Genomic DNA, 25066 nt, shown 5'->3' on the forward strand with positions numbered 1-25066 from the left:
CCAGGATTGGAGGGTGGCTGTCACCACTGGGCTGCTGGAGTGCTTTTTGGGTGGGGATGGGAGTGCTGCCGTGGCGAGGGCCCGGAGGGAGGTCCCCATGCAGGAGGCCTCCTCCACACGCACCCACTCGGCTCCTGGCTCCTGGATCCTTTCTCGCTCGGCTGTTGCCGCCCAGTGGTAGTATTGTAGATTCGGGAGGGCTAGCCCCCCCCTGGATTTTGTTTTTTGTAGGACCTTCTTTGGGATCCTAGCATTTTTACCCCCCCCCCCCCCATACGAACGCCATGATAAGTTTGTCCAGCACTTTGAAAAAGGCCTTGGTGATGTAGATCGGAATGGATCTAAACAGGAAGAGGAACCTTGGCAGTACGTTCATTTTGATCATCTGGACTCTCCCCGCGAGGGAGAGTGGGAGTGTATTCCATCTTTGCAGGTCCTTTTTTACTTCCTCCGTCAGGCTGGTGAGGTTCCATTTGTGGATCCCTTTCCAGTCATGGGCTATTTGGATCCCCAGGTAGCGGAATTTATGTCGGGCTTGTTTGAATGGCAGCCCCTTTAGTGCTGCCCCCCCCCCCCCCCCTTGCTGGTGTACTGGGAAGATCTTGCTTTTGCTCATGTTGAGTTTGTAGCCCGAGAAGGCTCCAAACTCTTTCAGGAGCGCGATGATTCCGTCCATGCTGCTTTGTGGGTCCGAGATGTAGAGGAGAAGATCATCTGCATAGAGTGAGACTCTGTGCTCTCTGCCTCCCCTTCGGATCCCCTTCCAAATTTTTGCTGCCCTGAGCGCGATTGCTAGCGGTTCGATTGCTAGTGCGAACAGCAGCGGGGACAGTGGGCATCCTTGTCTGGTGCCCCTGTGCAGCTGGAAGTATTGGAAGTTGGTATTGTTGGTCCGTACACTCGCCATGGGAGCGTTGTATAGGAGCTTTACCCAAGCGGTGAACCCTGTTCCAAGCCCGAACCGCTCCAGTACCTCTATGAGGTATTTCCATTCGACTCTGTCGAAGGCCTTTTCTGCGTCCAGGGAGACGATCACCTCTTGTGTTCTCTCCCCGGAGGGGGTCATAATCACGTTCAGCAGGCGCCTGATGTTCGAGGTAAGCTGTCTACCTTTGACGAAGCCCGTCTGGTCCTCTGTGACCACCTCAGGTACACAGTCTTCTAGCCTTTTGGCTAGGATTTTGGCCAGTACTGTATTTTGGCGTCTGCGTTCAGCAGAGATATGGGTCTGTATGACCCACATTCCGTTGGGTCTTTGTCTTTCTTAGGTATCAGCGAGATTGAGGCCTGTGCTAACGTGGGTGGCAGTGTGCCCCTAGCTAGCGAGTCTGTGAACATCTCCCGCAGGTGCGGGGCCAGCGCTGTCGCAAATGTTTTGTAGAAGTCCGCCGGGAATCCGTCCGGTCCCGGCGCCTTCCCCGTCTGCATGGAGCTAATGCCGTCCATGACCTCTCCCAGTGCTAGTGGTGCTTCCAGGTCCCGTTTTCTGCCATCTCCCACGACTGGTATGTCCAGTCCATCAAGGAACTGGTTCATCCCAGCCTTCCCCGTTGGGGGCTCTGAGGTGTACAGCTCTTGGTAGAAGGCCTTGAAGGTTTTGTTAATCCTCTCTGGTTCTGTTTCCAACGTGCCTCTGGTACCCCTGATTTGCGCAATTTCTCTGGTGGCTGCCTGCTTTCTCAGCTGGTGTGCCAACAGGCGGCTGGCTTTGTCTCCGTGTTCGTACAGGGCCCCGCGCGCCTGGCGGAGTTGGTGCACTGCTTTCCTGGTGGAGAGCAGGTCAAAGTTCCTTTGTAGTTCTTTTCTCTCCACCAGGAGCTCTACGGTCGGGGCCTCGGAGTATTTACGGTCTACCTCCAGTATGGAGTCGACCAGCTTCTGCCTGGCCACCCTTTCCTCCCTATCTCTTTGCGCTTTGAAGGCAATGATTTCCCCTCTTAGTATGGCCTTAAGCGCTTCCCAGAACGTGGAGGATGAGACCTCCCCGTTTTGGTTGTTCTCCGTGTATTCCGCTATGGCCCGCGCTATCCTTTCGCTGAAGGCCTTGTCAGCTAGTAAGGCACCGTCCAACCTCCATGTGGGGCGCTGGGCCCTTCCCGTCTCTAGCCGCACGTCCATGTAGTGTGGAGCGTGGTCTGATATCACAATTGCGGAGTATTCCACTTTCTCTATCTCTGGAAGCACCGTTTTCCCCACCACAAAGAAGTCAATTCTGGTGCACATGCTGTGTATTGGGGAGAAGAAGGAGAATTCTTTCTCCCCCGGGTGGGCAAACCTCCAGGGGTCCACTGCTCCGAAACAGAGTTAATGTTTCAGGTTAAAGATGTTTCATCAGAATTCTCAGTGTTTTACTCTCTCTCCACAGATGCTTCCAGACCTGCTGGGTATTCCAAGCATTTTCTGTTTTATTTTGGAGTGCCAGCATCCGCAGTAATTTACTTTTCACGGAGTTTTACAGCACATAAAGAGGCCCTCCGGCTTCTATTTTATTTTTCTTAATGTGTTTATGAGCATTATACCTTCTGCCTCAAAGTGAGCCCTTCCGTCATTCCCATTGGCTGCTGCGCAATTATCCCCTGGAAAACAGAATGAATAAATTTAAATAACACCCAGCAGGAAGATTTGCCTGTGGTTTACAATATTGGCGTGGTATGGGACGTGAAGGTGCTGTGTGCATGAACATACTCATGGATGCGTGCCACACTGGGCGTGTCTTTCATGATAAATGCCACCGTTAAGTGAGCTCCACGTAGGGGCATTGAAATCCTTGGGTTGGCAAAGGGTATATTTACAGTGCACTGGGGTAGGGTTGTCCACTTTGACACGATAGGCCAAAGGGCTTCTTTCCAAGCTGTAAACTAATCCTAACTTTGGATACATTGCAGGAGGTTTCATCATTTGACCTCCAGACTCTAACAACCCTACCTCTGTCAAACAGCACTTTGCCCATCGCCAGCACGTATTGTAACTAGTAAACAAAAGTGAATAAACAAATAAACAAGAGAATAGAAAACAATATTATTTTTTTGCCCCCATGGCTTATCTCCTGAAATGCTCTCAGCATTATCCTTGAGACCATTCTTTATTGGGGAGACTCCATGGCAATCAGGGAGGGCTGGCAACTCGGTGGGCTGGCGGGGGAATCAGAACGTGGGGCGGAATCCTAATCTTCCAATGTTTGTCCATCTTTGCCCCGGTTGGAAATTCTGGTGTTTTAGGCATGGGCGCCTAAACATTGTTGTAATAATGTAATGTAAATGAGGGAAACACGTAATCCACTGTTAGCAACACTGAATACCTGGAACTTCTGTCGGGAACAACACTGCCCAGACTGCAGGGGAGTTTGCACAATTATTAAATTTAACAACCAGTTTCAGGCTTGCACATCTTAGAAACCATCCTGCTGGGCTGTACATATGGCTGATATAGGGTGAGGGTGTGAGCCTGGGTACGGGGCTCTTGCAGTGGGTTGGTGCAGGCTTGATGGGCTGAATGGCCGTCTGCACTGTAGGAACCTTTGCCTTCTGACTTGATTCGGCCGTCACTGTAAGGGGATTGGAGTACAGGAACACACAAGGCTTGATACAATTGTACAGGGGTTTGGTGAGACCACATCTGGAATACTGTTGTGCAGTTTTGGTGGCCCCGTTTAAGGGAAGATACACTTACACTGGAGCCGGTAAAGCAAAGATTCACTAAATTGGTCCCTGGGATGAGGGGGTTGGCCTATGATGAGAGGCTGAGTAAATTGGGCTTTATATTCTCTGACATTTAGAAGAATGAGGAGGATTGCCCCCTACAAAATTCCGAAGGGGCTTAATAAGAGTGGGCACTGAGAGATTGTTTCCGCTGGTCGGGGAATCCAAAATGTGGGGCTCAGTCTCATGATAAGGGGCCACTCATTTAGGAATTTGATGAGGAGAAATTACTTCAGTAAAAGAGTTGTGAATCTTTGGAATCACAAGGGAATTGTGGATGCTCCATAGTTGAATATACTTGAAGCTAGTCTAGACAGATTTTTGGTCTCTGGAGGAATTAAGGAATACGGGGAGTCGGCAGAAAATTGGAATTAAAGCCCAAGATCAGCCATGGTGGTATTAAATGGCGGAACAGGCTCGATGGACTGTGCGGTCCACTCCTGCTTCTATTTATGTTCTTATTCCCTCCTCCCCATCACTCGAAAACCAGCACAAGAAATAAATCAATGGTCTCAGTTATTTTTTGCTCTCCCTTCCAGAAGTCTGTAAGCTCCATAATTTCTTCACCTACCTCTCACCTAGCTGGCTAAGATATTTAACAGGCAGGGGTTCACTCCACTCCAACGGTCCATCCCTTTGATTTCCAACATTCTCTAATTATCTCGTAATCTCTCCTGAAGGAGTTGGCTTTGACATTTCCAAAGACATTAGCGCTCCCATTTCCCTCACACAAGTGACTATTTTTCATGGGTCCAACCATTGGAATGTGGTAGGCAATCCCAATCCTGTCCTCAACCTACATCCACACATATACACTTTCCAGATAGGTTCAAGTGAATAGGAATCAGGGGCAGAATACCTGGTTTATTACCTACCCAACCTCAAGGCCGCTGAAGCCCACGGCAACATTTTAAATCAGCCTGTCATCAACAGGCATGATTGAACTGAGAGCACCTTGGACTTGGTGACTGGCTTCCACAGTGGCCAATGCATTTACCAGTTGCTGCACTGGGAGAGCTCATGCAGCAAACGTCTCCCTTTGAGTTGCAAATCTAATCAGAAATGGCACTCCATAGTGTACATGGAATTATATGAATGAACCAATATCTCATGAATTTGAAATGGTACAACCCGGACACAAATTGACTCCAGCACACACATATTTCTTACTGATTCAAGAAGTCACACAGCGAGTAGATGTAATTGGCTGAATTCACACCAGGATACAGTACACTGAGGATTTTCTTGGCTCCCCATCTGAAATAATACTGATACCAAAGCCACCAACTTACCTGAGGCCAAGCTGTAATATCTGCTTTTGGATTCAGGGTCTCTGTATTGGAATTCTTCTGTCATATTTCCGGAAGTAAAGATTCACTGCAGGTATCATGGACTAAAAATGTGCAATCTGTGCTACACCGAACCTGCAACATTTGATATCATAGAATCCCTACAGTACAGAGGAGGCCATTTGGCACATCATGTCTGCACCGACCCTCCAAAAGAGCACCCTGCCCAGGTGCACTCCCTCGCCCTATCCCCGTAACCCCATAACTCCACCTAACCCTCCACCTAAGGGGAAATTTAGCACGGCCAATCCACCTTTGGACTGTGAGAGGAAACAGGAGCACCCGGTGAAAACCCTCGCAGACACGGGGAGAACATGTAAACTCCACACAGTCACCCAAGGCCAGAATTGAACCTGGGTCCCTGGCGATGTGAGTCTGCAGTGCTAACCACTGTGCCGCCCATTGATCATGGATGCAAGTCACAACCATTTCTCCATTACTGATCACCCTCAACTCAATTATTACAAATGTCCATCAGCAATTACTTTGCAAAATGAATGAAGATGCCAAATTGACCTAGTTACATACCATAATATTCAGTTACCACAGGGACAAGTCCGCAGATTCCAGCAATGTAAGCATGAGTAGCATCAAGGGAGGCTGCATCCACCTCATCCCTCTTCAAAAATAAAAAGAGATTTCTTGGTTAGGCTGTAGTGAGTCTAATCCCCGAGTTTAAAGTCAAGCTCAAGTCTGAGGTCAAGAGGCTCTTCTTCACATAGAGAGAATCTAATACTTGAAATAGATATGAATACAAAAGCAAAATACTGCAGATGCTGGAAATCTGAAGTAAAAACAGAAAATGCTGGAAATATTCTGCTGGTCTGGCAGCATTTGCAGAGAGACACAGAGATAGTTGTTCAGGTCAATGGTGACCATTCATCAGAAATGGATCCTCCAGTTTAGATGGATTTCTGAATGCGGATGTAGAGTTTGATACCTCAGATCATTGAGATGCCCTAAAGGTGACACAGAGGATTTGTCCTGATGGATGAGTGACAATGGGCCAAATTGCCATATCTCCACCTGTGTCATCCTAGTACAACTATAATGTTTTACAGGGTGTAAATGAATAGCAATATCTGTTATCTTATTTGGAAATGATTGGTAAAAAAAGTATTTTATTTTCCCCCCATAAGCCAATATTGACTATTCCCTCCTAAAGGTGCTACCTGAACTTGTGATTCCACGGGGTCTTCCTCATTTTGGGGTACAGTTATGTGGGTTCTGTTTCATGTTGTGGGTATGTAACTTCTTAGGGTATGGTTGTGTGGGTACTGTGTTTGTTGTGGTTTAGTTATGTAGTATTATACTATGTTAGGACTTGATCATGTGGACACTACCTCACCTATGCTGACAACACCCCACTCTACCTTCCCACCACCTCACTCAACCCCTCCAATGCTGCTGCACTGTCAAGCAGCTCATCCAATATCCAATCTTGGATAAACTGCCTTTTATGAAGACACAGGGAGTCCACACCAAGATACAACAAAAGAAACAAAGGTTTATTTACAAGGTTTAAGGTATACTACCCAACCGGGTCTGAGTCAGCCGGTCCCAAACTGGCCAACCTTATATACACAATGTTAATTGAGCTTCCTCCAGCCACTTCGCAGGGAAGTCCATATTCTGCAAGGGGCACAGGGAATATAATCATTCTCATTCATATGTCCCATGCGGGTGCAGGTTATGTCACTGCCATTTCCTTCAATTAAACATTTTCTTCTGTCCCCACTACAACCTCTACATTCCTGCCAACCCCTCCCCATACAATGGCTCTGGTTGAACCTAATGGGTACCTGAGCTGTACTTCTGATTCCATATCCACATCACCACAAAGACTGCCTAATTTTCATCTCTGTAACATTGCCGGTAGCCACCTCTGCCTCATCCCATCTACTGCTTAAACCCTCATCTGTCTCTTTAACACTTCCAGTTTCAACTGAGTCACTAAATTACCTCTCATACTCCACCCTCCATAAACTTCCACTCATTCAAAGGTGGGACATGTATCCAATACCCCACCATCCCCAACCTTCATCTGTTACGTAGGTCATCCAATGGCTTTCAAATTAAAAATCTCATTCTCAAGTTTAAAGCTCTCTCCCTCAGTTCCTGAACCCCCCCACCCACTGAATGGTGGGCAGCATTGTAGCACAAGTGATTAGCACTGTGGCTTCACAGCGCCAGGGTCCCAGGTTCGATTCCCCGCTGGGTCACTGTCTGTGCGGAGTCTGCACATTCTCCCCGTGTCTGCGTGGGTTTCCTCCAGGTGCTCCGGTTTCCTCCCACAGTCCAAAGACGTGCCGGGTAGGTGGGTTGGCCATGATAAATTGCCTTAGTGACCAAAGGAGGGGTTATTGGGTTACGGGGATAGGGTGGAAGTGGGTCGGTGCAGACTCAATGGGCCGAATGGCCTCCTTTGGCACTGTATGTTCTATGTTCTATGAAGTGGGCATTTGGTTCACTGAGTTGACTCCATAATTTTGTCAGCTCTTTGTCCTCCTAATTCCTATTCCCTGTTTTGATCTCCATATCATTGAATACTCACACTCCTCAAGGAAGTGCCAACTAACATAGACAATGTTACATGAAACTTTAGGACAAAGTCATGATAACGTTTCAAACAGGCAGTGCTTATATTACAATATCTTAGATGGAAAACAATTTTGCAATGATGTTTCATTTAAAATTCAGTGAAATTATGCACCTTTATCATTTCTATGCAGTCACTCATTGATGTTCCTCGGATGCAGACTAATGGGTCAGATTTTGTTTTCAGGGCCCATTCTTCACATTTGCTCTGCTCAGCTGCACTAATACAGCACCAACGCACAATGCTGTTTTCCAAGGAGCTCCCTGACAAGAAACAACAGCACATTTGGAAAATGGACAATATTTTATTTTGCAATCATGACCCAGCACCACTCTTCCATCAATTACCACCCCTCCCTCACACACCTCCATTCCCACCCACACACCACCCCATTAATTTTTGTTCCTGACTGGGCTTGTCAGGTCTGGTTGGACTTATTCTGAGAGGTTTAATCACATAGTCTCCATTCACCCTCCCTCCATGATGCTGCATTGGTCATCCAATACATCTCATCCGTCCTCTGCCGATCCAGGAGGCCTCAGGAAACCCAAGTCGGCACAGAGTGGGTCAGAGGTCGATTGCAATGGGCACCTTCTACCATTTTGGTGCTCCTAAAGTGGTGGAGTGCGGCCTTTCTCCAGGGCTTCTGCCAATTTCCTGCCAAGGCCACAGTGGAAGACCAGGAAGAAGCCCTCAAAATGTCCTGACCTCTTTATTCCCTAGGCTTTAATGCAGAGGAACATAAACCCATTGGCAAAAAGCAGTAATTAGACCTGGGGAAGGAAAGAAAGAGACATAAATTAGAGACTGACCCTGGATCTTCACGCTCTATGACCAAGAAGACACTGTTGCCATAGGCAGATGGGTCAGTAACTGAAGCACACAGGGAGTGGGCAAAAGAACCAGAGGGAAAATGAGGGAAATGTTTTTCCTACGCACCAAAGTGTTGTGGTCTGGAATGCACTTCTTGTAAAAGTGGTGGAAGCAGATTCATAGGAACTTTCAAAAGGGGATTGGATATATATTTGAAAAGTGAAATTTGCGGGTGTTCAGATTAAGGGCAGGGTTAATTAAATAGGTCTATCATTGGGCCAACTCTATCACGATGGGTCAAATGGCTTCTGTCTTCTAGTGGGACGCAAAGAGGCCAATAAATCACATGAGAGACCTCTCGCGAGATTTACCGGTCTCGTCATACTTCGGGAGATCTAACGAGATCTCGTGAGATGCCGCAATCTGGATCCCGCCCATTGCGGTTGGGACCCAGATTTGCATATTCAAATGAGCAGTTAGTCGCACTTAAATGTCTCTACGCGGATCTACCCAGCACCCGGGATCGAATGGCCTTATCTGGGAGACCCCCAGTGGGTGCCGTTTAGCCCAGGTTCCCACAAACATGGGCCAGGCATACTGGCACTTGCCGGGGGGTGTTCTCACAAATGATCGGGGGTCCTGGGTGGTCGGGCTGGGTAGGGCACTTGGACACCTTGGCACCACCTGATGCCAAGGTGCCCAGGTGGCATCATACCTGTACTGGGGATTGGGCCTGCAGGTGCCCTCCCCTCATGAGGTGGAATTTGGAGGACTCGATGACCCCCTTATTGGTGCATTGAGAAGGTCCAAAGGCCACGGTGGGTGGGTCTAGAGATCGGAGTGCTATTTTTAAATGGCGCCTCGATCTCTTCTTGCACTGGTCAGCAGAGCTCGTTAGCACAGGAAACAGGACTAAGTGTGGCCTCGGCGTTCCTCGCTGAGGCCCAGAAATGAAGCAAAGTCCCATTTAATAGTTTGGTCGTTCTCAGTGCTCAACACGGGATTCTGTTTCATATCCATTAAATCATGCCCTATGACTAAGCTACATGCTGCAACTGCTCACTGAATTATTCAGGAGCCTCTTTCCCCACTCCATTTTTAAAATTCCAGGACCCCCACCCGATCCACTCCGTTTAACTGTGCAGTTGGCCACAGACTCTGTCCCAAATCATGGAGCAGGGTCAACTACATATTCTGGTCAGAGCCAGGCTGTTGCTAGTGCTTGCAAAGGGAGCATCTGCCAGACTCCTCCCTGCCAATCCAACCTTGAAAGATGGAGCAACCCAGAACCACTTTGTCTGAGGAGTCTCTTGAACTTTCTGGTCCAAGGTCACCTGGATATCCTGGGTTTGAAGATACTGAAAACCTCTGTGAGAAAACCAGGAGAAAAGACCCTTGATAAAGTAGTGTTTGATTTTCTAAATCATTATTTTTGAAAACTCACATTTATTACTGATAAAAATAGTGGAATATTTTACTTTGGAATATTGAATCACAGTCAAGTAATTGCCTGCAAGACTTCACTTGCCACTCCAGCACTGCTACCTTGCTCTCCACTTGCTTGGATGAGTGCAGCTCCAACAGCACTCAAGAGGCTTGACACCATCCAGGACAAAGCAGCCCCGCTTGATTGCTCCCCATTCCACAAACGTTCAAACCTTTCAACACCAATGAACAGAGGCAGTCATGTGTACCATCTACAAGATGCACTGCAGTAACTCGCCAAGGTTCTTTAGACAGCACCTTCCAAACCCACGATCCCTACGATCTAGAAAGATAAGAGCAGCAGACACATGGGAACATAATCACCTGGAAGTTCCTCTCCAAGTCACTCACCATCCTAACTTGGAAAAGTATCGCCGTTCCTTCACTGTCGTTGGGGAAAAATCCTCAGATTCCCTCCCTAACAGCACAGTGGGTGTACCTATACCTCAAAGACTGCAGCGGTTGAAGAAGGAAACTCACCACCACCTTCTGAAGGGCAACTAGGGATGGGCAATAAATACTGCGGTAACCAGCGACGCCCACATCCCTGAAATGAATTTTTAAAAATCACTGGAGACACATTGGCCTATCCTTGGCCCTTTCTATGTTACATCTACATACTGCCCCTTGGTGGCATCACCAGAAAACACAATGTAAGGTTCTATATGCATGCGGGCGACTCAAGGTCTATCTCAACACCCTCTCTCTTGAACCCTCTGTCCCAGATTTGTCACCCAGCTTATTCAACATCCAGTACTGGAAGAGCAAATATTTCAAATGTCTAAATATTGAGAAGATATTTGCCCCACTACAAACCCCAGTCCCTGGCCTGGTTGCCGAGACCACCTCCTTCCAGCACAACAACACTCGACTCTGACCCTACCTCAGCTCATCTGCTGTTGACACCCCCCATCCATGTCTTTGATACTGCTAGATTTTAACACCACCTTTGAGCTGGAACAAGAACCCAAAACATTTCTCTGTCCACACATGTTGTTTGACCTGCTTAGTATTACCAGCAGCTTCTGTTTTTTTATTTCTCATACCCCGATCCCTGCACTGTGCTCGCTGACCTACATTGATTGGTTCCTGGTCCAGCAATGCCTCAATTTTAAAACTTTCATCTTCCGTTTTCAAATCTCCCCATGGCCTTGTCCTCCCTCAATCTCTCTACCACCTCCAGCCCTACAAACCTTTGAGATATCAGCACTCTTCCAATTCTGGTATCTTGGGAAACCTCAATGTTAAATTGCTCCGCCATTGGCAGCTGAGCTTCTCGCTGCCTTAGCTATAAGCTCTTGAATTCCCTCCTTAAATATCTCCAACTCTCTAGCCCTTTCTCCCTCTTCTAAGATACTTCTCAAACTCTATTGTTTAGACCAAGTTTTTAGTCATCTTGAATAATGGCCTGAATCATCCGAGGAGGGGCAGTCAGCATCGGATTTTTTTTGCTGTGACAAAGTTCCACATGTCTGGCCCAGACCTCCGATCCCGGCTTCTTCACAAATCAGGAGCGTACATAAAATCCAACTATTTCTTCATTGGTACAATCATCTTGGGAAGAGAAGCCACACCCTTTTTTACAGCATTAGCTGCCATTTTCTGGTAAATAAAGAGTTTCAAAGGCGCAAAGCTCGTGTTAATTGTGTTATTCCCAGTCCTGTTTTTAATGGTAGAAAATATGATTTTCAGAAACAGGGGTGGAATTCCCCAGCCCCGCGCCGGGCCGGAGAATTCCCGCAACCACGCTACACCGCCGGCACGCGGAGAATCGCGTGCCGCTCCACGCAACCGGGCCGCCAATTCTCCGGCCTAAATGGGCCGAGCGGCCGCTCTAAAAAGGATGTCCCACTGGCGCCGTCCACACCTGGTCACAGCCAGCAGGAACTCTGCACGCAGGGTCAGGGGGCTGCCTGTGGGAGGGGGGAGAGGAGTGATGCGACCATCAATTCAACCAGAGACACGAGTTGGAGTAAACTGTGGCTTTAATCGGCTTACAACTGAGCCTGCCTGCGACTGTGCTGAACTGGAGGCGGACTCGCAGGACCGCAGCACTTATACTTCCTGTAGGGGGCGGAGCCAAGGGCAGAGCCCTGTACATGCTCCTCATCTCCCCGTGGGCAGAGCCGCGCAACGGCTCACAGATGGAGCCCACAGGGACACAGTAATGTATAGTGTGAATTATAGTGATTACACATTCACCATATTCACGCTCTGTTAAAAAAAAATCAAGTCCGGCGGGGGTGACGGGTCTACAAGTTCAGTCGGTCCGGCGCCCGAATCGTGCGTTGCGACTGATGAAGCACTGGTGTTGCAGCCGTTTCGGATGGCTGTGGAAGGATGTTCGGTGCGGGTCCGGGGGTGGACTCCGGGGATGGTTCTTCCTGAGCTTCGTTCCTGCGGACCGGTGTGTCGGGTGGAAGGGAGCGGGGGCAGCAAATAGGTGCAGGGGCGCAGGGCATGGGAAGTCGGTGGGGGGGAGTAGTGTGGGAGGTAGGTCGGCGGCAGTGTTAGTAGAGCCTGTGGGTGCCAGGTCCCGGAGGGAAACGGTGTCCTGTCGGCCATCGGGGTGTTCAACAAACGCGTAGTGGGGGTTCGAGCGCAGGAGTTGGACCCTCTCTACCAGGGGGTTGGACTTATGTGGCCGAACGCATTTTCGAAGGAGGACAGGGCTCGGTATCCTCAACCAGGGCGGAAGCGAGACCCCCGGGAGATTCCTGGACCATAGGGTCAGTAGTAAAGTCTTCCAGACTGTCGCTTTCTCCCTCTCCACCTGCCCGTTCCCCCTGGGGTTAGAGCTGGTAGTCCTGCTCGAGACGATGCCCTTACTGAGCAGGTACTGACGCAGTTCGTCGCTCATGAAGGACGAACCCCTGTCGCTGTGGACATAGTTGGGGAAACTGAACAGGGTGAAGACACTGTGCAGGGCTCTAATAACTGTAGGGGTGGTCATATCGGGGCATGGGATAGCAAACGGGAAGCGGGAGAATTCATCGATAACGTTGAGGAAATAAATGTTGCGATTAGTTGAAGGGAGGGGCCCTTTGAAATCGATGCTCAGGCGTTCAAAGGGCCGGGATGCCTTTACCAGGTGGGCCTTGTCTGGTCTATAGAAGTGCGGTTTACACTCCGCGCAGATCGAGCAATTCCTGGTGACAGGTTTAACCTCCTCAGTGGAGAAGGACAGGTTGCGGGCCTTGATGTAATGGGCGAGCCAGGTGACCCCCTGATGGCAGAGGTCATTGTGGATCGCCTGAAGACGGTCGTCTTGCGCGCTGGTGCATGTGCTGCGGGACAGGGCATCTGGGGGCTCATTGAGCTTCCCAGGACAATATACAACATCGTAATTTTAGGTGGAGAGTTCGATCCTCCACCTCAAGATCTTGTCAATTTTGATCTTGCCCCACTGCGAATTATCAAACATGAAGACAACCGATCTTTGGTCGGTGATGAGGGTAAACCTCCTACCTGTGAGGTAGTGCCTCCAGCGCCGCACGGCTTCCACAATGGCTTGGGCTTCTTTTTCGACTGAGGAGTGTCGAAGTTCGGAAGAGGAGAGGGTTCAGGAAAAGAACGCTACTGGCCTGCCTGCCTGGTTCAGAGTGGCAGCGAGAGCAAACTCTGAGGCATCGCTCTCCACCTGGAACGGGAGAGACTCATCTATTGCACTCATGGCGGCCTTAGCGATGTCCGCCTTAATACAGTCGAAGGCGTGGCGAGCCTCGGCTGACAGTGGGAAGAGGCTTTGTCCGTAAACTGGAAAACTACGTTTTCCATGACGTAGCCGAGGATGGCTAGCCTGGTGGTGCAGAAATCGCATTTCTCCGTATTATAGGTGAGGTTGAGCTTTTGGGCGGTCTGGAGAAATCGGTGGAGATTGGCGTCGTGGTCCTGTTAATCATGGCTGCAGATGGTGACATAATCCAAGTAAGGGAAAGTGGGCCGCAGCCCGTACTGGTCCACCATTCGGTCCATTGCTCTTTGGAACACCAAAACCCCGTTTGTGACGCCAAAGGGAACCTGGAGGAAATGGAAGAGGCGGCCGTCTGCCTCGAACGCCGTGTAGTGGCGGCCTCCGGGCGGATTGGGAGCTGATGGAATGCGGACTTCAGATCCACCGTGGAGAACACGCGGCACTGTGCGATCTGGTTTACCATGTCCGCAATCCGGGGGAGGGGGTACGCATCAAGGTGTGTGAATTGGTTAATGGTCTGGCTGTAATCAACCACCATCCGGAGCTTTTCCCTGGTTTTGATGACCACCAACTGAGCTCTCAAGGGGCTGTTACTGGCCTCTATGACTCCCTCACGCAATAGGTGCCGGACCTCAGATCTGATGAACACCCTGTCCTGCAGACTATACCTCCTGCTACGAGTGGCCACTGGCTTGCAGTTGGCAGTGAGGTTAGCGAAGAGTGAGGGGGGGTCGACTTTCAGGGTTGCTAGGCTGCATATAGTGAGTGGGGGCAGGGGCCCGCCGAAGCTGAGTGTGAGGCTCCTGAGGTTACACTGGAAATCCAGTCCTAGGAGGAGCGGGGTGCTTAGGTCTGGGAGCACGTACAATTTGAAATTTGTATAATTGGTGGCCTGTATCGTTAGAGTCGCTGAGGTGCGCCTTTGTATTTGGAGTGAGTGCGACCCCGAGGCGAGAGAGATTGTTTGCCGCGTTGGGAGCGAACAGCGTCTTACCAGGTCCGGGTGAACGAAGCTCTCGGTGCTCCCAGAGTCAAAGAGGCATGGTGTCTCGTGGCAGTTGATGTGGACGGCCATCATGGAGCTTGATCACATGTGGCGGGCGGCGAGGAAGATGACGTCCAAGATGGCCACCCCCATGGATCGCATGTGGCGGGTGGCGAGGAAGATGGCGTCCAAGATGGCCGCCCCCATGGATCGCACGTGGCTGGCCATGTGGGGGGGGATGGCCAAGGTGGCCGCCCCCGTGAGTCGCACATGTTGTGCGGAGGCGGAGTAGGCAGACACGCTGCCACGTTACGGGGTCTGCAAGCCTGAGAGTCGGAGGAGCGAGTGTTCGAGTTAGGGTTAGAGTATTTTGATTTGGCCAGGCAGACTTTAGTGAAGTGCCCTTTTCGCCCGCAGCTGCTGCAGCTCGCGTTGCGGGCCGGGCATTGCTGTCGGGGGTGTTGGGGCTGGCCGCAAAAATGGCACGATAGTCCTCCGTGGTGGGCGGGTGGCTGCGCGGCGCAGGCCTGGGGCAGCCTTTGGTCGGGGGTCCACAATGTGGTAGCATGATTGGCCGGGAACACAGTTAGGCTTTGGAAAGCAACCTGGTCGCCAGTTTTACCGTGTCCTCCAGGTCCTGGGCCCCTCTCTCAAGAAGACGCTGCCGCACATAATTTGATCGGACCCCCGCAACGTACACATCTCGGATGGCGAGTTCCATGTGCTGAGAGGCTGTCATGGCCTGGAAGTTACAGTCGCGTGCTAGGGCTTTGAGGTCGCGTAGATAGTCATCTAGCGCTGGCGACAAGTTGTGAAGATGTGTTGCGTGTAGACTTCGTTCACGGGCCGCATGTACAGGCGGTCGAGCATTACGAGGGCCTCGGTGGAAGAGTCAGCTTCATTAAGTTGAGTAGAAATACAATGGCTCACCCGTGCGTGGAGAAGATTTAGTTTCTGTTCATCTGTAACAGAGGAGGTCATCGACGCAGCCAGGTAGGCCTTGAAGCACCAAAGCCAATGCAAAAAAATTTCCTTTGCCTCTGCGGCCTGTGGATCGAGTTCCAGTTGGTCAGGTTTGAGGGCTGATTCCATAGTAGTTCTTTAAGCCGATTAAATTGATCGGCGGGTCGGCCTCTCGCTCTCCAGGCCTATTTTCTTACGCGCCGGCCCCTGAACGTCCGCATCATGTTGCGTCAGGGCCAGTGCGTTGAGGGAGGCCACCGCGCATGCGCGGGTTGGCACCAGCGCCACTGCACATATCCTCTATGACGCCGGCGCCACTGCGGATCCCGCGGTGCACAGCTCACGCCGGGATGGGAGGCTGGAGCGGCGTGAACTGCTCCAGCGCCGTGCTGGCCCCCTGTATGGTACTCCCAGTGGCCCGTTCACGCCATCGTGAAATGCAACGGCGTTTCCGACGGCGTGGACACTCTGCCGCCGAATGGGAGATTCCCGTCCAGCATTTGCAATTATTAATTATCCCGTGGCTGAAATTTCTAACCTATATTACTTGCAATTTTTTCACAGTAACTTCATTGCAGTGTTAATGTAAGCCTGCTTGTGACAATAAAGATTATTATTATAATTTAATAATCTTTGAATGAACATGCTGAAACTGAAACACAAGTATTTTACTTGTGGGTTTAAGATTGACTCTGAAACTGCATAGCCTCATGTCACTGGCAGTGTTGACACCCCCGTCCTCACCCCCCCCCCCCCCCCCCCCGCCCCCACTACAGCACTGACAGAGCTCAGTGGGACTCGTGCAACTCTCAATTGGTGAGCATTCAATAAGGGCCTTTTAATGGGTGGAGTGGGTGGATCTACTCCAGAAAACCCAGATGATGAATGATAGAACTGGAGCCAATCTTTACACACTTGTATATTTATTTACAGAGTTACACATCACAAGCAAACACTTTGTAACCCAGCAACCACTGTTTTAAATTCCAGTGGATGCTGGGATCTAAAACAAAAACAGAAAATGCTGGACAATCTCAGCAGGTCTCACAGCATCTGTGTCGAGAGAGAAGTGAGCTAACATTTAGAGTCTGGATGACTCTTTCAAAGCTGGAGAGAACTGGAACGAGGATGAGAGTTATACTGTTGTGAGGTGGGGGGTTGCGTGGAGCAGTGGGACTGCCTAGAGGGCCAGCGATAGGTGGAGATTGACAAAGATGTCATGGACAAAAAGACAGAGATAATGTAAATGGTGATCATGACTAAGAAGGGTGCTGAACGGAGCCACATTAAAAGATCAGAATGTGTTAATGGGGAACAAATGTAAAAGTGTGTTAAAGGGCAATTTGAAATGGTACCTACTGAGGTGGGGTGGGGGGAGGGGATCGATGGAAGAAATGAAAATAAATTGATAGAAATAAAAATGGGATGAAGGTGAAGGAAAGAGTTCACAGTCTGAAGTTGTTGAATTCGATGTTCAGGCCGGAAGGCTGTCACGTGCCTAATCGGAAGATGAGATGTTGTTCCTCCAGTTTGCGTTGGGCTTCACTGGAACACCGCAGCAGGCCAAGGACAAACATGTGGACTTGAGAGCAGGATGGTGAGTTGAAATGGCAAGCGACAGGAAGATCTGGATACTGCTTTCGATGGACCGACGGTGTTCTGCAAAGGATCACCTAACGCCGTCCATACCTGCTCTCAGCCGGCGGGAAATCAGCGTTGGAGATGGAAAGGTCACGGAAGGGAAGGACTATGTCAGAGATGGACCATGTGAAGGTGATAGAGAGGTGGAAATTGGAAGTGAAATAGATTTTTAAAAATTCACATCCAGTTGGACACATGAAGCAGCGCCGCAGTTTAGTCTGTTTCCATTTTAAGGGGGCTCAGGAGAATGTCCAGTTAATGCTCACCACCTGCATACATTTATTTCTTTCCATACTATTTACACCCAATACAAATCATCATGATGACAGCATTTATAATCAAAGGAGAGAAAGGGAAAGAGAAATATGTGAGTCATGATGTATTTATAGGAAAGAGAGGCAGATAGCTGAATCCTGATGCACTGATAACCAGACATAAGGTTACACATTTACAATGGGAGATTGCTGATTCAAAAAGGAGAGGGAGAAGGCAAGTATTGAGAGTGGTACTTGCAATAACCTCAAGAGCTTCAAAACGTGAATGATGTAAGAGACTTAATGATCAGTAATTTGCTAGTCTATTATCATTAAGAATATCTATCAAGGAGAAATGTTTTCACTTTAGACTTGAACAAAAAGTCTTTTGAGCAGGTTCATATGCCCTGGGCTTCTAAGCTTCACACATCTAGACCAATGTGTCTCATTACCTTCACCACTGACGGTGAGTGCAGGTAATATTTGTTAGTCTGATTGACTGTATATATCTCAACAAATACAGGGTGAATTTCAACAAAACTTGGTACATAGGCAAGGTCTGGCCTAAGGAATTAGTTTTTGGTGAGGATCCAAATTAGAATTCAGATCTTAGAATTCTTTTTTAAGGATCTGTTAATATTGTAGATGGGAAAACACAGGGGATAATATCCATGGACGCGGAGAAGCTGGTTGAGTAGGAGTACGTTTTTGAGGTGCTGGGCGGTTGGTTTTGAGCCAGGCTTTATTGGCTGGATTATCTTGTTGTACAGGGCCCCCATGGCAAGTGGCAAGCACTAATAAAACAAGTTTGGGCTATTTTTATTTGCACAAGGCAGGAATGCCCACTTTTCCCCTTTGCTTTTTGCATTGGCGATTGAACTGTTGGTGACGGTGCTTAGGGCATTGACTGAGTGGAGAGAATAACGGGGGGTCTGGAAAATCAAGTGTCCTTATACGTGGACAACGTGCTGTTATATGTTTGGACCTGATTTCTAGTATGAGTAGGATTATGGAGATATTGACTAAATTTGGCTTGCTTTCGGAATGTAAATTCAATGTGGGGAAAAGCGAGATTTTCCCGGTAAGTTCCCAGGTAGAAGGAAGGGGCCTGGAGAAGTTGACGTTTTGGCTCATTAGATCGAGTTTTCGATATCTGGGAATACAGGTGGCGCATGTTGCATAAATTGAATGTGGCTGATTTGGTAGACGGGGTGAAGGAGGATTTAGAGAGGTGGAATGTTCTTCCACTATCGCTGGCAGGGCAGTTCTGAACTGTGAAAATTACGATCTTCCGATGATTTTGTTTATTTTTCAGAATCTACTGATTTTCCTGCATGAATCTTTTTTTAGGCAGATAAGTTGCCTCGGATTCAGGGAGCATTTTTGAAGAGGGACAGGCCATTGTGGGGTGGGGGGGTTGGCATTGCCGAATTTGGTGAACTATTATTGGGCGACAACGGTGGAAAAGGTTCGGAGATGAGTTGTGGAGGAAGGGTTGGTTTGAGGTGGATGGAGGAGGCTTATTGTATAGGGACATGTCTGAGGGCACTGGTGATGGCTTCACCTCTGTTCTCACTGGCTAAATACTCAATGAAGCTCATTAACAGTTTGGGATCAATTTAGGCAACATTTCTTTTAGAGGGCATGTTTTTGTTTGGTGCCGATTTGTGATAAATCATGAATAATTTCCAGCGAGGTTTGATTCAACTTGATTTTGATTTGATTTGATTTATTATTGTCACATGTATTAGTATACAGTGAAAAGTGTTGTTTCCTGCCTGCTATAAAGACAACGCATACCGTACATAGGGAAGGAAGGAGTGACGACAAAATGTAATGTTACAGTCACAACTGGGATAGAGAGAAAAGATAAACTTAATACGAGGTAGGTCCATTCAAAAGTTTGAAGGCAGTAGGGAAGAAGGTGTTCCTGAGTTGGTTGGTACGTGACCTCAAACCTTTGTATCTTTTTTCCTGACGGAAGGTGGAAGAGAGTATGTCCGGGGTGCGTGGGGTCCTTACTTATGCTGGCTGCCTTTCCGAGGCAGTGGGAATTGTAGACAGAGTCAATAGATGGGAGGCTGGTTTGCGTGATGGACTGGGCTACATTCATGGCCTTTTGTAGTTTCCTGCTGTCTTGGGCAGAGCAGGATCCATACCAAGCTGTGATACAACCAGAAAGAATGCTTTCTATGGTGCATCTGTAAAAGTTGGTGAGCGTCGCAGCTGACATGCCTAATTTCCTCAGTCTTCTGAGAAAGTAGTGTCGTTGGTGGGCTTTCTTAACTATATTATCGGCACAGGGAGACCAGGCCAGGTTGTTGGTAATCTGGACACCTAAAAACTTGAAGCTCTCAACCCTTTCTACTTCATTCCCATTGTTGGAGACAGGGGTATGTTCTCCTCTACGCTTTCTGAAGTCGACGACAATCTCCTTCGTTTTGTTGACATTAAGGGAGAGATTATTGTCGGCGCACCAGTTCACCAGATTCTCTATCTCATTCCTGGTGTCGGTCTCATCATTGTTTGAAATCCAACCCACTATGGTGGTGTCATCAGCAAATTTGAAAATCAAGTTGGAGGGGAATTTGGCCACATAGTCATAGGTGTATAAGGAATATAGTAGGGTGCTGAGGACGTAGCCTTGTGAGGCACAAGTGTTGAGGATGATCGTGGAGGAAGTGTTGTTGCTTATCCCTGTTGATTGTGTTCTGTGGGTTAGGAAGTTTAGGATCCAGTCACAGAGGGAGGAGTGGAGGCCCAGGCCACGGAGTTTGGAGATGAGGGGCGGGATTCTCCCCTACCCGGCGGGACGGGGAGTCCCGGCGTAGGGGAGTGGTGCCAACCAGTCCAGGGTTGGGCCTCCCCAAAGGTGCGGAATTCTCCGCACCTTTGGGGGCTAGGCCCGCACCGGAGCGGTGGCACCATGCCGAGTGGTGCAAAACCCGGCGCCAGCGGCCTTTCAGGCCCGCCGCCCGGCAACGGGGCTGGCCGAAAGGCTTTTGCCAGTTTGCGCATGCAGCGGCGGTGACATCAGTGGCCAGCTGCTGCTGACGTCACCACCGGCACATGCGCGCTGTGGGTTTCTCTTCCGCTTCCGCCATGGCGGAGGCCGTGGCGGCGGCGGAGGAGATAGAGTGCCCCCAGGGCACTGGCTCGGCCCCTGATAGGGGGGCCCCGATCGCGGGCCTGGCCACTGTGCCCCCCCCAGGACCCCGGGGGCCCGGTCGCACCGCCGGTCCCATCGCCACCAGAGGTGGTTCAAACCTCGGCGGCGGGGGTGGTCTCCCAGCGGCGGGATTTCGGGCCGGTGAATCACCGCAGGGGCCTTGCCGATCGGAGTGGTGAGATTCCCGCCCCCGCCAATTCCCGGGTGGCGGAGAATCTCTGCCACAGCGGGGGCAGGATTTTCGGCGGCCCCAGGCGATTCTCCGACCCTGCTGGGGGTCGGAGAATTTCACCCGTGTTTTGTCAATAATATTGAAGGCTGAGCTGTAGTCAATAAATAGGAGTCTGACATAGGTGTCTTTGTTATCTAGGTGTTCCAGGGTAGAGTGCAGGGCCATGGAGATGGTGTCTGCTGTGGACCTGTTGCAGCGGTAGGCGAACTGTAATGGATCAAGGCAATCCAGGAGGCTGGAGTTGATTTATGTCATGACTAACCTTTTGAAGCACTTCATGATGTTGGATGTCAGAGCCACTGGATAATAGTCAGTAAGACACGCTGCTTGGCATTTCTTTGGTACAGGGATGGTGATCGTCTTCTTGAAGCAGATATGGACCTCAGATTGTTGTAAAGAGAGGTTGAGATGTCTGCGAATACCCCCGCCAGCTGATCCACGCAAGACCCGAGTGCTCGTCCAGGTACCCCATCCGGGCCAGTGGCTTTCTGTGGGTTGACCTTTGAGAATGCTGCTCTAACATCTGCAACGGTGATCTCAGATACAAGTTCATTCGAGGCTTAGAACATAGAACATAGAGAAACACAGCACAGAACAGGCCCTTCGGCCCACGATGTTGTGCCGAACTTTTGTCCTAGGTTAATCATAGATCATAGAATTTTGGACACTAAGGGCAATTTATCATGGCCAATCCACCCAACCTGCACATCTTTGGACTGTGGGAGGAAACCGGAGCACCCGGAGGAAACCCACGCACACACGGGGAGGATGTGCAGACTGCACACAGACAGTGACCCAAGCCGAAATCGAACCTGGGACCCTGGAGCTGTGAAGCAATTGTGCTATCCACAATGCTACCGTGCTGCCCATAAGAACAAATTAATCTACACTCCATTATTCTACCATAATCCATGACCCTATCCAATAGCCGCTTGAAGGTCCCTAACGTTTCCGACTCAACTACTTCCACAGGCAGTGCATTCCATGCCCCCACTACTCTCTGGGTAAAGAACCTACCTCTGACATCCCCCCTATATCTTCCACCATTTACCTTAAATTTATGTCCCCTTGTAATGGTTTGTTCCACCGGGGAAAATATCTCTGACTGTCTACTCTATCTATTCCCCTGATCATCTTATAAACCTCTATCAAGTCGCTCCTCATCCTTCTCCGTTCTAATGAGAAAAGGCCCAGCACCCTCAACCTTTCTCATAAGACGTACTCTCCATTCCAGGCAACATCCTGGTAAATCTCCTTTGCACCTTTTCCAAAGCTTCCACATCCTTCCTAAAATGAGGTGACCAGAACTGCACACAGTACTCCAAATGTGGCCTTACCAAGGTTTTGTACAGCTGCATCATCACCTCACGGCTCTTAAATTCAATCCCTCTGCTAATGAACGCTAGCACACCATAGGCCTTCTTCACAGCTCTATCCACTTGAGTGGCAACTTTCAAAGATCTATGAATATAGACCCCAAGATCTCTCTGCTCCTCTACATTGCCAAGAACCCTACCGTTAACCCTGTATTCTGCGTTCATATTTGTCCTTCCAAAATGGACAACCTCACACTTGTCAGGGTTAAACTCCATCTGCCACTTCTCAGCCCAGCTCTGCATCCTATCTATGTCTCTTTGCAGCTGACAACAGCCCTCCAACTCCAATCTTTGTATCATCTGTAAATTTACTGACCCACCCTTCAACTCCCTCATCCAAGTCATTAATGAAAATCACAAACAGCAGAGGACCCAGAACTGATCCCTGCGGTACGCCTCTGGTAACTGGGCTCCAGGCTGAATATTTGCCATCCACCACCACTTTGGGGCTTTTCACAGTAACTTCATTGAAGTGCACTCGTGACAATAAGCGATTTTCGCTTCTGGTGGCGCCCTCGAGGGCAGGTCGCAGGTCGGATCGCTCCCGCCCGCGATGGGCAAACGGACCTTTGTTAACGGACTTTTTTGGGACCTGGCAGCCTGAATCGGTGGAGGAGACGATAGGGAAGAGGCTTCCTTTCCGGGGTATGGGCAGCTGGACTAGAAGTGGTCGAGTGAAGCGGCAAGGATCGAAGCGGGAGCAGCGGGGACCCCAGGCCGGGCGGCCAAGCATGGCGGACGGCGGGGACCGGGGACGGCGGGGACCGGGGAGCAGAGGCTCACTGGCCAAGGGAGGAGCAGATGGAGTTCTTCAAGAACTGCTTCACCGAGCTGAGGAGGGACACGCTGGACCCGATGAGAGCGGTGATGGACCGAATGGTCGAGACACAGGCGGTCCAAGGGAAGGCGCTCAGGGAGGTTGAGGCGAAGCTGGAGCACGAGGTGGAGGAGCTGAACGCCCGTCAGAGGAGGATGCAGGAGCAGCTTGAAGAGCTGGGGAAACAAAGCCAGGAGGCAGAATTTACGGATCATTGGCCTCCCCGAGGGCTGCGAGGGGTCAGATATGGGCGCATACGTGACGGGTATGCTTGAGGCGCTGATGGGACCGGAGGCCTTCCCTCAACCCCTGGAGTTGGATGGGGCACATAGGGCCCCCGCAAGGAAGCCCAGGATGGGCGACCGACCGAGGGCCTTGGCAGTCCGCTTTCACCGGCTTGCTGACAGGGAACGTGTGCTGCGATGGGCCAAGGCGGAGAGGAGCAGCAGATGGGAGAACTGCGAGGTGCGCATTTACCAGGACTTGGGAACGGAGCTGGCCAAGAGGCGTGCAGGATTCATCAAGGTAAAGGCAGCCCTCTACAAAAAGGAGGTGAGGTTTGGAATGCTATATCCTGCAAAGCTTTGGGTTACGTTTGAGGAACTCCACTACTATTTTGAGACACCAGAACAGGTTTGGACCTTTATTAAAGACAAGAAGCTGGACTTGAACTAATGGGCACTTAGTTCTTTCAGTGCTGTACAGTGGCGGCGGCCTGTTAACTCAAAATTGCTATGATTAGGACTTTTATTAAAAGAAGAAGCTGGACTGGAACTAAAGGACTTTGGGCTCTCTGACCTTTTGTGTGGCGGCGGTTTGTTAAACTATCCTGTACTGTAATGTTTTATCCAAGATTGTTTTCAGCCTGGACAGAGAGTGGGGGCTGGAGGGCGCACTGTTTAGGGTCTTTTGGGGGGATTGCAGTGGGGGGGGGGGGGGGGGGGGGGGGGGGGCGGTGCTTGGTACCTTTTGGCGGGAGATCGGGGCCTCTGATAGGGGGATGGGCTAGGGGCTAGTTACGGGACTTGAAAGGGCACGGTGGGTTACAATTAGGTTAATGGGTCCCTGGCGTGTGGGGGGAGGGCCTGAGCGCTGGGACGGGAGACAGGTAGGCGCCAAGGGCAGGAGTCAGTGTGGCTAGCGTAGGTCAGGGGGCACCAGGGAGATCGGAGGGGGGGCGGGGCGGGCTAGGGCCAAGCGCAGGGCTGACCTGGCAGGTCAGGCCTTGGGGAGCAGGGGAGACCAGGCGGAGGGGGGCGGGGAGGGAGAAGAGGGTTAGGGCCACGTTAGTTTAGTTGAACACGTGTGGCATGGGCAAACAGAGCTGGCAGGGAAAGTGCCTTATTGAAGGATCTTTGGCTTCAACACTTATTAACATGTTTATTCTTTCCCACTGTTCGTTTTCACTATGTTAAGGCTCTTTGCACAGGGCCATTTTTCTCTCTGTAACTGTTACAAATTTGTGTTAAATAAAAAACTTTTTAAAAAAAATAAGCGATTTTCATTTCATTCATTTCTCTGACTTCTATCGGTTAGCCAGTTCGTTATCCAACTGGCCAAATTTCCCACTATCCCATGCCTCCTTACTTTCTGCATAAGCCTACCATGGGGAACCTTATCAAATGCCTTACTAAAATCCATGTACACTACATCCACTGCTTTACCTTCATCCACATGCTTGGTCACCTCCTCAAAGAAGTCAATAAGACTTGTAAGGCAAGACCTACCCCTCACAAATCCGTGCTGACTATCCCTAATCAAGCAGTGTCTTTCCAGATGCTCAGAAATCCTATCCCTCAGTACCCTTTCCATTACTTTGCCTACCACCGAAGTAAGACTAACTGGCCTGTAATTCCCAGGGTTATCCCTATTCCCTTTTTTGAACAGGGGCATGGTATTCGCCACTCTCCAATCCCCTGGTACCATCCCTGTTGACAGTGAGGACGAAAAGATCATTGCCAATGGCTCTGCAATTTCATTTCTTGCTTCCC

General features: G+C 49.9%; 1 protein-coding gene across 1 annotated transcript in view; it reads right to left on the reverse strand.

The window, feature by feature from the left end:
- Nucleotides 1-25066, reverse strand: part of zgc:172271 (uncharacterized protein LOC100000381 homolog) — a 183842-nt gene that overhangs the window by 21332 nt on the left and 137444 nt on the right. Inside the window, exons 9-11 of the mRNA XM_038793393.1 lie at nucleotides 7761-7909; nucleotides 5576-5666; nucleotides 2520-2576 (exon numbers count right to left, since the gene is read on the reverse strand). Of these exons, the coding sequence (XP_038649321.1) occupies nucleotides 2520-2576; nucleotides 5576-5666; nucleotides 7761-7909 (297 nt within the window). The remainder of the gene's footprint in view (nucleotides 1-2519; nucleotides 2577-5575; nucleotides 5667-7760; nucleotides 7910-25066) is intronic.

This window comes from Scyliorhinus canicula, chromosome 1 (assembly GCF_902713615.1).
Source record: "Scyliorhinus canicula chromosome 1, sScyCan1.1, whole genome shotgun sequence".
Lineage (NCBI taxonomy): Eukaryota > Metazoa > Chordata > Chondrichthyes > Carcharhiniformes > Scyliorhinidae > Scyliorhinus > Scyliorhinus canicula.